We start from the raw sequence: 14,122 nt of genomic DNA, 5'->3' as shown, positions 1-14,122 counted from the left end.
ATCACGATGATGGGAGAGAGTGTTGCTGTGGGGGGAGTGGGGGGCGGGGGCGGTGGGGTTGAATGGGACCTCATATATTTTTTTTAATGTAATTAAAAAAAAATAATAAATAAATATTTAAAAAAATATATTGCAAGAAAAGAGTATAATGCTACTGAGAATAAATGGCATGCCCTAGCTGTAGATGAAGTTGTAAAGCCCAAACTCATCTTATTCTATTGCAGAATTATTTTGAGTCATCAATAGCCTGTTGCACAGATTTCCAGAGTTTTTTCTTTTCTTTCTGGACACCTAAACTTGGCTGACAATGAAAGATAAAACAATTCCAAATTCTTAGGAGATCTAGGTTCTGGTTCTTGATGAGGCCAAGTTGTCCAATCCCGTTGCACCCCCACAACCCCACGCGCCACTGAGCCTTCTCCAAGCACCTGCTGCCATTGCTTTGGGGTGGGCGAGGGTCTATGGTGTGGAGCCACGGGGTGGAGACTGCTTGGCCAGTGCTTCATCACCGCCGTCTAAGGCATGTGCTTAAAGACTTCAAGAGCCATAGCGGGATTTAAAAGAAATGGAAACTTCCGTACTCCTAGCCCAAGGCGTTATTAAATTCTGCATCTGAAAAGTCCAATGGACACGACACAGGCACGTGACGACAAGAGCCCTCCTCTCTGGAAGAGCTGGGCGTGCCTGTTTTTCAGCGGTTGTTGTGTCTGCCGCTTTGTGCCATTTCTGTGCTCAGAGGGGGCTTACAGCTTCACACCTGCAGCCTGATTGGAACCAGAAATGCAGAAATCGGGATCTTGTGGAACTTAGCTGAGGGCTCTTGTTGGGTGGGCTCCATGCACCATGCAGATCCCAGACTGGGCAGACGGAGGCTGCCAAGAGGACGTCACCATGACGCCGCAGGCCCCTTCCCAGCAACCACCAACCCTCCAGAGGCCAGCGACACAGCGCGTCCCTCTGTCCTTTAATCTGGAAGACAGCGTTGGGCTCAATATCCGCATCTGGAAGCCAGCAGGGCAGATCCCTCTTGAATCTCTCTTTAAGTGACCCCCAGGCAAGTACCTCCAACCTAGCCTTGCTTTCCTGCGGACCCGCTTTCTAGACCTTCTGACCTTGAGTTATGCTACTGATGTTTCTTGGACCCCCAATGCACTGTGGTTATAAGACCTTATGTGTTGGCAGTAGTCGTTTACAACCTGGTTCATGTCCTAAAAATGGGCATTTTCCTCTTTGTCACATGGGGTCATGAACAGAGGGCCAGGTAAGAACAGCGATTGGAGTAACTCTTCTCCTGTTCTCAGTGGAGTCCTCCACATTTAACTCCATCCTGCCCTCCCACACACCCCCCCCCCCAAAATAAGAAAATGACAGTGTTTAAATGAAAAGTCTTCACAATCTCAGCACAGGGGGGTCATTCTAATGCTAGCATCTCCTCTCATCCTTACATGACATACCTGCTTTCGTTCCTCGGAGTTTAGCAGAAGATAGCGGGGGTCAAAGACAATTTTATGTAATTCTTTCTCCCAGGTAGAAAACGCTGACACCTGGAGAAAGACATTCAATAGAGCTGCTTTAGCATCTAAAACTGAGCCTGGAGACACGCTGAAATGATCAATGGTAAAAAACGGCATTCAGGTATGATGGACTCGATGAAGCAGTGTTGTAGGAAAAATTAGACATGTCAAACTTTCCAGGGAAATCAATATTTAGAGCATTAGAAAACTTAATTTCCAGGCTCATGACACTAATTCTTCCTTGGGCGCTTTCCAGTGCCCTAAGCCCCTGATCTGAAATCCTGATTATATCGGTGGAGGCAGACATCCAGAATGACACATCTTGAAAGGAGAAAGGATATTTTAAAAATATGTTGGAACCCAGCAAATCATTACAGAAGGCAGGGTTTTGCAGACAGGCTGGGTTTAGCATAATTTTAGTTGACTTTCAGTCAACATTTGAATACTTGTTAAGTGTGTTATTTCAAAAAATAAACTATTTTGCTTCACAATAATTTCAGATTTATAGCAAAGTTATGTAAGTATTACAGACTTCTCATATACCCCAGCTGAGTTTCCCAGATTCTTAACATCTTATATTAGCATGGTGGATTTTTTCATGACTAAGGAACCCATATTAATACACTGTTCTTAACTAAAGCCCATGCTTTTTTCAGAGTTCTTTATTTTTTTCTAATTTTCTTTCCTGTCCATTATTCCATTTAGTATCTGTACCTCCGGAGGTGCCTCTAGAATGTCACCGTTTCTCAGTTTCTCATGTCTGATGACTGACAGTCTTGAGGAAGACTGGTGAGATATTCCATTGTGTGTCCCTCAATTGGGATCAGTGTAATGTTTTTCTCATGGTTAGACTGGGGTCACAAGTTTTGGAAGGAAGACCTCAGAGGTAAAGTGCCATTTTCATCATGGCATATCAAGGCTACAATCTGGCACCCCTACTTTTCACTGTGGATGTGGACCCTGCTCATCTGGCTGAGGGGTTATCTATCAGGTTCTCCACCATCGAGTCACCTTCTCTCCTCCCTCTCCATAGTGCTCCCTGTGAAAGGAGATCACTAAGGACAGCCAGTGGGAAGCGATGCTCCATGGCCTTGAAGGAGGGTAGATCTAGGTAAGTTATTTGGAATTCTTCTGGATGGGAGATTTGTCCATTCTTCCTCACTTATTTATATAGTCAATAATTTATTTATGTCAGCATGGACTCATGGGTATTTATTTTATACTCTGGATAATAAAGTACTGCAATATTTATTTTTTTCCTCATATTGCTCCAACTCCACAATTCCATTGGCTATTGTGCCCCCCTTTGACATACCCCAGCACTGCTAAGTTTCTGAGTACGTCCTTGCTCTCTGGCACAAGACGCTCTAGGCTCATCTTACATTTGCCCTGTCTGAGACAATTCTCCAAGGAGCTTTGGTTCCCTTTATTGAAGAATGGTTTAGAAACCAAAACCTGGACACTGGCTATGCTACCGAGGTATTGTTCTAGACACTCTCAGCTAACAGAGAAAGGAGAGGTTTACATTATTTTGAAATAATTTATTCCTTTAAAGCCATTTATCAAATACCTGTGGACTCTGCCTCAGGCTTCACACTGAGTGTGGAAGATTCAGAGATTGTCAATCACAGCCCCTGACATCAGGCAGCCATGTCTAAGGTAAAGCAGGTGAGCGAGCCAGTGCTGTCCTGAGAGTGAGTGCCCGAGCAGAGACGTACCCAGGAAGTGAGGGCACAGAGAAGGGGTATCCATGTCAGTTGGGAAGAAGCTTCCAGGGTGCTGATGGCCGGGCTGGCTTTGGAGCATGATAACTTCTCCTGGTTCATGAAGGAGCCTGGATTGAGGTTTCAGGTGGGAATCCATGGACACAAAGCAGGTATTCATGAAAGATCAGGACTGGGGGAATGGCAAGAGGCTGGTCATGGTTGGGGATGAAGGAGCCATGGAGGAGCTGGGAAGAGGCAGGAGAGCTGAGTGAAGGCAGACCTGCAAGGCATGAGGCACACCTGGGAGCCTGGAGGTCAGCTGGAAAGCGATGGGGGAAGAAGAATCTGCTGTGCATTTTGGGAAGGCCACTCCAAGGCCCCAGCAGGAAATGGAATCCTGGGCATGGTGGGGAGGGGAAACAAAGTCTCACTCACTTATTTTGTTAGAGATATCATTTCAGTAAAATTGCCTTTATTTGGAACATCGTAACAGATGGGAATCATCTTTGTAGTTGAAATTTTTACCTTCCGTGATCAAAATGAAAGCCCTCTCATTAGTGTGCTTGGCCTCTCCAGTTGGCTGGTGTGGCCTTGGCAGACATCCTCTCCAATTGACCGAGAACCTGGTTAAATGATCAATTGCAGAGAGGAGATGGGTGGGGACCAGTTGGTAAGGTGTCCAGAAGGATGATTCTGGTTTGTTTTTTTTGTTTTTTTTTTGACAGGGCACTGCCCACAGGAAAATCTGGGGTTGTTTTTGGGGGGAGGCTGTGGTCAGCCTCAATCCAGTTTAGTCCAAGAGGTAGCGTCCTTCTGCTGGGGACTTGTGGACACCCTGGAAGGTCCCAGCTGTGCGTGGAGACCAGAGGATAGTTAACTAGCTCCACCAGTGTGTTGAGAAGTTTTGAAGTTCTAGTTGTAAAATACAGTATATATTTTTAAATAATAATATATAGTCTTTGGTCCCAAAGGGAATTTTAACCTATCAGGAAAGGGAAGGAAGCCATCACTACAGAAACTATGAAATGAAGCAAACAGAGATGTATTATTTGGCATGCTGGCAGATGCTCTGGAAGTTTGGAGAAAGGTGTCGGTTCGGTGACTGACAGGGTGGACTGAGAGCAGAACGTGCAGCAGAGGCTGGTGCTGGGGAAAGGCTGGGGGTCCCGTGTGGAACAGGGCCCTTCACTGACCTCCAGTTGGGGGGATGGAGCTTCCCCCAAAAAAGGACTCTTGACAAACTGCAGTTCTAAGGAAGGCTTGTATTGCTTCTCATAAAAATCCAACACTGACCTGGGCCTGTACCCCTGCAGGTATTTTGCCACCAAGTTTATTTTGGGATGCAGCACACGTGCATACACTGCCACCACCACCACTGGGGAAGATCAACTTTATAGGATAACGTGGGAGAGAACAATTGCCACTCAAGTAGGTACAAGTCTGATCTTGCTCTTGACAAAAATGCAGGCAAGTGTGTTAGTTTTCTATTGCTGTGTAGCAAATTACCACAAACGCTGTGGCTTACAATAACATGGTTTCCATAGAGCCAGGTGTCCAGCCAAGGGTAGGTTGAGTCCTCTTCTCAGGGTCTCATTGGGCTGAAATCAAGGTGCTCACTGGCGTGTCAACCTCATCTCATGCCCAGGATCCTCTTGCAGGTTTTCTGGTTCTGCCAGAATTCATTTCCTTGTGGCTGTTGGACTGCAGTGTCCCCTTCCTTGCTAGGTCTTGGCTGAGCACTGTCCCCAGCTCCTGGAGGCCACCCATTTCTCCCCACCATGTGGTCCTCTTTGCAAAATGGAGCTTTGCTTCTTCAAAGCCAGCAGGAGCGTCTTTGCTCACAGGGTCTGAGGCCAAATCTTACCTATCGTGATGTCACACCATCAAGGCAGTGGCTCCACCCACAATGCAGCGGCAAGGACTCCAGAGAACGAGTACAATGGGGGGCAGGATCTCAGGGGGCAAATTGGGATTCTGACTACACAGCAGGGTCACGAGGCTGCTCCATGCTCTGTGTTCTCTCTGACGTAGCCTGTGTTTCTCAGAAGCCATCTATGTCGCTTGTCTTGCCTAACATTTCTCTGATCTTCTGCCAGTTTATACATGACATGGTCCTTGTGTCGCTGAATTCTTCAGTTGGTTTCTTAGATACTTCCCTGGGGACCCCGAGTCTGAGCCCTGCAGGTTGCCTGCATGATGGATGGATTCCGTTTGCTCCTCCTGAAATGGGTCCTGAGGCCCCGACGCCACCCCTGACAGTGGGCGACCGTCATGGACGATGTCACTAACATCTCAACGATGTAGCTCAGGGCCACATCTGGAGCGTCGGCACCATCTGTCTTGGGCGGAGTTGGCACCGTCGACATCGTCTTGGGACTGTGCGCACAGCTCTCCGTGGCCCGTGGGTGGGTTCTCTATTTAATGCCTGATTTGAGCATCCGCTGCCCCTCCCCACCGGGATCAGGAGAACACGGGTGGGGGCACAGCCCCACTCTCCCCTCTCAGTCCTGTGCGGCAGCCTCTTCCAGGCTGGCAGGCTGTCTCTGGGAAATGCTGGCCAGGGGTTCCTTTCCCCCATCGCGGCTCTCTTAGTGGCCATCCAGTCCCAGCCCCTTCTTCAGCTGAAGAGACCAAGCTGGTTGAAAGAACGGGACCAAGGAGGAGTGGCAGGGGGATGCCCTGTGGCCATGGGCTGGGTGGCACAGAGCACCACCCCTTTACGAGTCCGTAAAGTGGAAATCTCAGGGCCACGCAGGTGTCAGAGGCCACTGCTGGGGCCAGGAGGGTGGGGCAGGGTGCTGTGAGCCCGTAGCTGTCATGGCCAGGATGACTGGTGGTGGAAGAGTGTTGTCTCAGGAGGGGCAAGCCAGACCCTCTTAGCGGCAATGCCAGCGGGGCCTCAGGGCTCTCCCAAGGAAGATGACACTTCCAAACCACATAGTGACAACCTCCCTGCTGCAGCAGCTCCTGCCTGGGCCGGCGTCGTGGGCTTCGAACGCCCCCAGCCCCCGGCAGGCAGCACCTCTGTCACCAACCCCAGGCTCCCAGCTTTTTCTGCTCCCTCCCCAGCCTGGCTGAGCTCCAAGTGGCTCCCTATGGGGGGCCCGACCTTCCTGTGACCTCCCCGTTCAGGTGAGTGGACACTATGGCTGGGAGGAGCCCCCCAGAGCTCATCCCAGGAATGCTCCTTCACCCTCTATCCAAAACATCACCCCCAGATCCACCAGAAGCTTCAGAGACCTTGTGCATAAACCACAAAAATCACGTTGGGGTGACTACCTCTTATAAAACAAAACCAAATAAAACAGGGCTCCAACTGCAGTCCTGGCTTTGCCCAAAGCATCCAAAAAGGGGGAAAAACAGCCAAGAGAAAGGATCTTCTGTTGCTCCTGGGGATAATCCAACATTAGAGAACAACAGAATCAATGTCTGCAGAGCATCTGGCGGAGTGGCAGGGGCAGGAAGTGGGGTCCTGCCCGTCCACCCGCCCCGGCGTCATCTCTGAAGCCACCGACAGCCAGCACGCCTTCAGGGGGTGAGCGGCTGGCGCCTGTTGTTAGCCGCAGAGAGCGCTTAAAAGGGCGCGCGAGGCTGCTCTCATCTCTTTCAACCAGCTGCTCTTTCGAGCATTTTTCCAATCTTTGGATCACAGAAAGAGCCAAAGACCCAAGTGGCCAGAGCAAAGAGCGGAGGCTCAGCAAATGGTGGCAGCTGCCAAGCCCTACGTTGGCCAGTCAGTCCTCCAGCCTTGCCAAGGCCTCCGGAGCACAAAAGCCACCCCGAGGGGTGTGCACGTGCCCTCCACTGCCCGAGTCTGGGGCAAAAGCAGCCCCAGCTCATGGGCCAGGTCCTCTGCAGGTAACCCTAGAAACGTCCCCGCCGTGCGACCTGCGTGCGCCCACCTCCCCGCACCGTCACGGCTCTGCCTCCCCTCGCCAAGAGCGCAGCTGCTGCTCTGCTCCAAGTTACGGACTGGGTCTTAATTTCCTGCTCTGACACAAGGACAGTTGCCCTGGGAGCTCCTGAGTTTTGACCAAATTTGATTATCAGGAAAAATGTACTTACTCTTGTACTTGCTCGGTGTTTTTAAATAGAGACACTGAACTCGGAGCACAGACTGTTTATCAGAGTAGAGGTGATTTCCCTCTAATTTTTGGAATGTAAAAGTCCTACAGAAAGGAGCAATCTGCTACAGTTGCATCACCTCTGGGTCACAGTGGAGCTGACCTCCCACAGTGGGTCTCCTCAGGCCGTGGCTGGGACACAGGTGCCGGTAGGCCGCGGCCGTTGCTCTTGTTGTGTCCCCAGGGGTGTCACTGGTGCTCGGGCACCCCCTCGCCCCCTCCCCTCCCTCCTGTCCCTTCTGGCTCTCCTGACCTGAGGGTGTCAGCAAGGAGGAGAAGACGACCTTCTCCCCTGAGTGGAGGGTGGTGGGTGGCACATGGGCCTCCCGAGGAGGTCCCTTGCACCCTTCGGCACCCGTCAGCACCCTCGCCTGAAGCTGCCCACCTGGGGTGGGGGCTTTGGCCAGTGCCCCTTGTCCACAGGCTGGTCCAGGTGCTCCAGCGCCTCTGCTGGCCCTGGAGCCTCCTGCTCCCATCCGCCTTCTGAGCACGGCCGCCCCCATGTGCCTTCCTCCGAAGCCCTGCTGGCCCCCTCCTCTCCTTCAGCGCCCCTGCTCTCCTCCCCTCCTCCCCACCCACTTGAGAAGACTCCGACTGAGAGCAAACTGCGCAGTTCCTCTGGAGAAGGACTTGTGCCCTACCACTCCACCCCACTTCCTGCAACTCCCCCTGCTCCTCTCTTTCTGCTGAGAACACCTGTTTGGGGGTGAAGGTCCACCTGTGGCTTGTCCCTGAGGTCACTGTCCTCCTCTAGGAGCTCCCGAATAGACCCACGCCAAGGGCTCGGGCGGCAAAGAGGGAGGCGACTCCGGGGGGACCGGAAACCAGGACACCCAAGAGAAGAAGGGCTGGCAGGTGCTGACGAGCAGGGGCCTCTGGGCGCACCAGGTGTGCTCCTGGGCAAACAGGCTGGGCACGCTTCATGCTCGTACCCCCCACCGACAGCTGCCCCTGCGAGCGTCAGACCTTAGCTCTTAGCCCTCGCCCTTGCCATGGGCATCCTCAGCACACAGGGAAGACTTGCTGATGCCCACAGGTGAGCCCACAGGTGAGCTCACAGGTGAGCCAGGGCCATGGCGGGGTGTCACCTGCCTGCCCACTTCTCCCTCAGCCTGGGGCACCATAGCCCTACTCCATGTCTCCCTGTGTTCTTTGTATTTGTCCTGTTTCAGATTTTTTTTTCCTTTTGGGAGGATAAAATTCCACAGTATATTCATCTGATTTCATTGACTTTGATGGTTATTTTCACATTAGGGATGATTATACTATTCTAGAAATTAGAGTAGGTGGTCCTTGAGCCCCCATGGCCATCTCCATGACGAGCTCATTCTAGTCACCAAGGGAGAGATACCTGCACCAGCAACCCAGAGCTGAACGGACAAGTCCAGGGCGAAGGAACTCAGCACCAAGGCCAAAGGAAAGGAACAATGAGATTCCAGGATGTAATTAGTAGCAGTATTTATCCTTCCTAGCATTCAATGCCAGTGCAGTATAAAATGGCAGGGTCTCTAATATATAGATAATGGGAGAATAAATTATATTAAAAACTTTTCCAAAAACAATTTGGTAGTATAGGTCAAAAGGGTATAGCTTGTAAGAAACAAGCATAAAACAAACAAACGAACAAAAACTCCACAGAAGTTTACATACCAATATGATCATCAAAATAGTTAAAAGAGCACAATTGGGAAATATACTAAAGGAAAGAAAATGGCAACTTTTTGAACTGACAAGGAATTGAGTACTATGCCCTCATCAAAAATGTTTTTCAAGTGCTTATAATAATGTTTTTAAAAAGCGTAGTGGTAGAAAGTAGTGTACAAATTTATAAAGGTGAACTTTATGAGGTTGATTACATGAAAAAAATTAATTGGTTCAAACATGTTCAACTGTAGCTCAATACTGATTCATACTATAAGACAGAAGTGCTTATTCTTGATGCTTTGTAATGTTAAAATATCTATCCGTAGAAAAAAAGGTTGGAGGGAAATGTACCCCACTGATAACAAAAATTGTTTCTTAGGGTAGGAATTTGTGTGATGTTTTTTCTGTTTATACTCTTCATATTGCATTTTTCTATAATAAGCATGCACTACCTTTATGATGTAATTTTGTTTTATCAGAGAAGTTGCTATTTGCCTTGTGGGCTCTGGAAGCACAGCCATGTGGACATGGAAAGGACCAGCTTCCCCATGGACCGTGGGGCTCTAGGGCTCGAGAGCTGACATGGCCCCTGCCCAGCTGTCCTGGCTCCTGCAGGCCAGGCAACTGGTGCTTTCAGCCGCTGCACGGTCCAGGGGTGGTGGGAACTCCTGGAGAGGGCAGGTGGGTGCCAAGCCTGACGGGGGGGGGGGCCGTCACTAGTGGGGGGGAGGCGGTGGGGCCCTTCCTGCCTCTGCCACGGTCCCTAGAGCCCTGCTGTCACTGGAGCCAGCATCCTCAAAGCCACCGCGGTGAGACAGAGGCCGCTGTGAGTGCGTTCTGTGGAATCTCGTTCTGCGCAGGTGCCACCCCAACTCCCAGGGGTCCTGCTACCCTACCGGCCAGTGCAGCCACTCTCCCTGGAGCTGGCCAAGGACACCTGCAGAGGGACCCCCAGGGGACGCCTCTGGAGCCCCTGATTCAAGACCTGGGGCTCTCCCACAGACTATGCTTTCCCGGCCCCTACTTGTAAGGGGGCAGGTCTCGTAACACGTCGCCCGTGCATTCGTCGACCTGGTAGGGCTAGGCTGCTGATCTGCTCTTCAACCACCCCTGCCTGTTTATAGACTGAAGTTTACAGTAAAGCTCCATGGTGTAAAACAAAACAAAAGCAAACAGAAGCAGTCATTGAGCTATCACTCACATACCCCAACAACAAAAGCTGTGGCCTCCCTCCCCCAATCCAGTTTCCACAACCCATCCCAGCCACGGCCATTCAGGCTTCTGGAGCTCTGCGCCTGGCTTCTTCTCTCCACAGGTACAACTCCTCAACTGAACTACCGAGCGAACACAATAAAAAACCTTTTCAATCACCCAGTGCATGAAAAAGCGACCTTTCTATGCCTTGTTTCCTAAGCAACTAGAACTCTTATGGCTGAGCAATCAAATTCTTGGGAGCACGAGAAACTGAGGAAATCTGCAAGTCAAAAAGTCGTAAACGGCAGCATTGCTTTACCTTCCTCACCAGAAATTCAGACTGGTTTCCGCTCTCCCTGCTGCTGGCTTGGCCTCCTGCTGCTCCTATGTCAGGGCTTTGGGCTTCGTCCCACTCTCTCAGTTCCAGGAAAAACGACGAGGCACCAAGGTTGACGCTTCAAGGTTCATGTGACTCGGAGAGTATGAACCAAGGCTGGTGCAAGCCACCACCTCCGTGGGGCAAGAACGCACAGGCGTCTCACCAAAACCCCCTGCCCAAGGCCACTGGGATAAACGCAAGCGACACGTGCCCTCCTGCTGGGGGGAGTGGACTTTCCGCCGGCGCGAGCCCCGAGGGTGCTGATGAATCGGGTCTGGTTGGCTTCCCAACGGAGTGAAATCTCGCCTGTTTCTCCAACGTTAACAGCGCCGCCAGGAGCGCGGATGCTGGGCCCGCTCCCACTGAGATTTCCCCTGGAGCAGGCGTGAGGCCGGTTTAGAAACCAGGAACCGCACTCGCTTCTGCCATCAGAAGAGGCCTCGTGGCAAGGGTGGGCGCTTGAGCCGAGCCAGTGCCTCGGGGGCTCATCCCGACTTCCAGAGGAGGGATCCCAGGTCTGGGGACTGGGGGTGGGTGCCAGGCTGGCTCACGCCCCGTGAGAGCACAGGTCTGCCTAGCACGGTTCTGGGGCCAAGGGGGTGGAGGAAAAGGACGAGCCAGCCGGAGCTCTGCCCCCAGAAGCCCCTGCGCACAGGCCCCGTGACTCCCTGAGGGCTGGGCCATGCGCAGGCCCAGGGGCTGCCGGGGGTCCACGCACAGAAGACAAGAGCCCTGTCCCGGGAGAGCGTCTGTGGGGATGCTGGGGAAACTCGGGGAGGCGCTGAGCACCTATTGTGCGCCCGGCAGGGCCTCCCCAGGTCGGAAAGCCCAGGCCTCCAGGAGCTGGGGTCTCACAGCGACGCGACAAGGGACCCATCGCGGATGTGGGGCCCGCACATGGCTGGCAGGGCCTCCAGGCAGGCCGCGGGGGCCTCCAGGGAAGGGGACCCTGCGCTAGGAGCCGGAGGAGGAGCAGGGTGGCCCCGAGGCACGGGGCCGGGTGGGCTGGCTCAGACCCTCGTGGCCGCCTCAGCTGTAAAATGGACGCCGGCGTCGGGTCCAGGCGGCCGGGCTGACCACAGTGCCCGCGCTCGTCAGGGCGGAGTGTGCGTGGACTGAGGGCCCCGAGACCCTCGCCCCTGGGGTGGGAGGCAAGGAACAGAGCCTGCCTCCGCCACCGCCCTCCAGAGAGGCCCGGGCGCCCGCCCCGTCCCGGCTCCTCGCCCGCCTCGCGCGGGGCAGGTTACGCGGATTTTACTTGTGTGCCTTTCAGCACGTGAAGTGGGTTAGGGCGAGCGCGCTGGAGGACAGGGCGAGCCTGGGCAGTGTGCGGCCATCCCAGGTGGGCAGGAAGACGCTCCCAGGGTGCTCCCTGCTGGGGATTCGCGGTGGCCGAGCCGCCAGGGGCTTAAAAGCTATGAAATTCAGTCAGAGGAAGGAACGGGTGCTTTCCTGAAGAGCAAGTAAACAGCTCGAAACCTGTGTTCTAAAAATGCCATCCACCTATCAGGGGCTGTGTGTGTGTGCTTGTGTGTGTGTGCTGCCTGCATAGGTGTGCACATGTGTGCTTCTGTGAACATGGATGCTTATGTTGTGCTGTGTGCACACTTGTGCATGTGTGCCTGTGTGTGCACATGTGTGCCTGTGTGTGCCTGTGCATGCTGTGTGCACGTGTGTGGGCTTGTGTGCATGTCACTACTCCCCCTTGTCCTTCTGCATTACTTGTGATTTATGTTGATGCAGGCTTAATACATTTTATTGTAGTTACAAGTTTACAAGTCTATTTTTTCCTTCCATTTCCTTGAGGGCTATATTTTACATTTGAGCAAATGACTAAATAGACCAACAGATGCATGTGTTAAAATCCATGGTGCAGAGGAAGCGCTGTCTCCCTGCAGTTCTGCAGCGCGGGAAGGTCTGGGGTTTCCCGCACCCCCGGGGCCTACCCAGCCCCCTGCCTGTGCTCCAGGCTGTCCCGGGGGAGCGCCACCGCTGGCCCCCTGCTCTGCTCCCCACGCGCAGCTCGCCCCGTCCTCTGTGGCCTGCACACGTGGACGCCCAGCTGTCCCTGCTGCCGGGGGGCAAGTGCAGGGAGCAGCCTGCGAGGGGCAGTGCCAGCAGCGGGCATTATAATTATAATTACGAGGGCACTACCTTCCATGCCCCTCCCCCCCAATTTATGAAGAAATCAAACCGGGCTAAACTGTAGTAGCTGGCTCATTGCATACCCAAAAGCCAGAGCCGGAAATAGAAGTCATTGGAAGGAGCTTTGATTATGATTTGTTTTCCTAAATTCAGAGAGACTCAGAAAGCAGCTCCGAGGAGGATGTCCTATTTTACAAGGAACAGTTGCCTTAGCCCACAGGTGCCAGCCCCCCACCTTCTGCGGGTGAGAGAACCATGACGGCTGCCCTCGGTGGGTCCGGGGCATCTCGTCAATGCGCCCAGAGCCCCACTGCTGCCCCTTCCCCGGCAGACGCCCCCCTCCTGCCCTCAGGGACTCCCCCACACTCGGCGGCCCCACAGCGGCCCCTGGCAGACCATCCCCTGCCCCTCCCATGCTGCCTTGTCCCCTGGGGCTCAAATCATCCACAGCCTGAAGCCCACTGGACCCACAATGGACCCACAGGCTGGGTGCAACGTCCAGCGACGCGCTCCTGAGGCCAGCGCCGCTTATTCTGAAGCATGTGTGCCGCCCGCGAAGGCTCTCCCTTACCCCTCTCTCCAGCAGCATGTCTCGGAAATGGGTCGCCCGTTCCTCCAAGGGCAGGAGGATCTGGGGCGGCGGCGTTTTCGTGGCCTCGTCCTGCCTCTCCGTCTCCTCCGGCTCCGGGCTGGCGTGGCCTTCCGTCCTTGAGGGGCACAAGACACGAAGAGCAGGTAAATGTGCTGTGGGAGACCCACCTGGCTTCACGCCGACTGCCCACCCCCGCAGCTCTGAGCAGCAGAGCTCCTTCAACCGCCTTCGGAGACGTGGCCAAGCCCCCGCGCAGGCCGGACCTTGACGGGAATATCCTGGGGCTCCTGCTCTTCAGAGAGGAGGGGAGAGACCCACCTTACAGAGCAACTGTGCTCTGCAGTCGTTCACTTAACTGGCTGCACGATAGAGCTCTTGATGGTTCTACACTGTATTCTAGAAGCACCGGGGAACCTCTTTCTAAAGAACCCCAGTGTCTGCTACTGGAAGGAACATCCGGCCCACGGGCAGACCCTGCAGTTCCCAGGCCCGGCTCCTGCTCCTGACTTGGCCCAGCCTGGAGCCCGTGGCCCAGCCCCGTGAACCTGGCGCTCTTCCCAGCCGTGACATGCGCCTCGGCCTGACCAGCCTGGAGAGCAAACTCGTTCTTCTCCTGGGCCACTGGGCCCCCATGCTGGCCCTGCCCCACACCCAACCATCACCATGTCCCACGGTCCATGACCGTCCGCAAACAGCAGGTGCAAGGCTGTTCCTGCATCACCCCAACATCTGGATGGCCAGGGCTCGAGCACCCTCGTCAGGACCTGCTAGACCTGGCCGTCAGGAGGTGACATCTGCTCGGAAGGCACTGGTGCTTCATGCCA

At 53.6% G+C, this 14,122-nt stretch overlaps 1 protein-coding gene across 1 annotated transcript in view; it reads right to left on the bottom strand.

The window, feature by feature from the left end:
* TCERG1L (transcription elongation regulator 1 like) overlaps positions 1-14,122 on the bottom strand; it is a 222,094-nt gene that overhangs the window by 16,830 nt on the left and 191,142 nt on the right. Inside the window, exons 9-10 of the mRNA XM_058298125.1 lie at positions 13,278-13,413; positions 1,455-1,544 (exon numbers count right to left, since the gene is read on the bottom strand). Of these exons, the coding sequence (XP_058154108.1) occupies positions 1,455-1,544; positions 13,278-13,413 (226 nt within the window). The remainder of the gene's footprint in view (positions 1-1,454; positions 1,545-13,277; positions 13,414-14,122) is intronic.

Source organism: Dasypus novemcinctus, chromosome 6 (assembly GCF_030445035.2).
Source record: "Dasypus novemcinctus isolate mDasNov1 chromosome 6, mDasNov1.1.hap2, whole genome shotgun sequence".
In the NCBI taxonomy this organism is placed as follows: Eukaryota; Metazoa; Chordata; class Mammalia; order Cingulata; family Dasypodidae; genus Dasypus; species Dasypus novemcinctus.
This window is presented reverse-complemented; position numbering and strand designations above follow the sequence as displayed.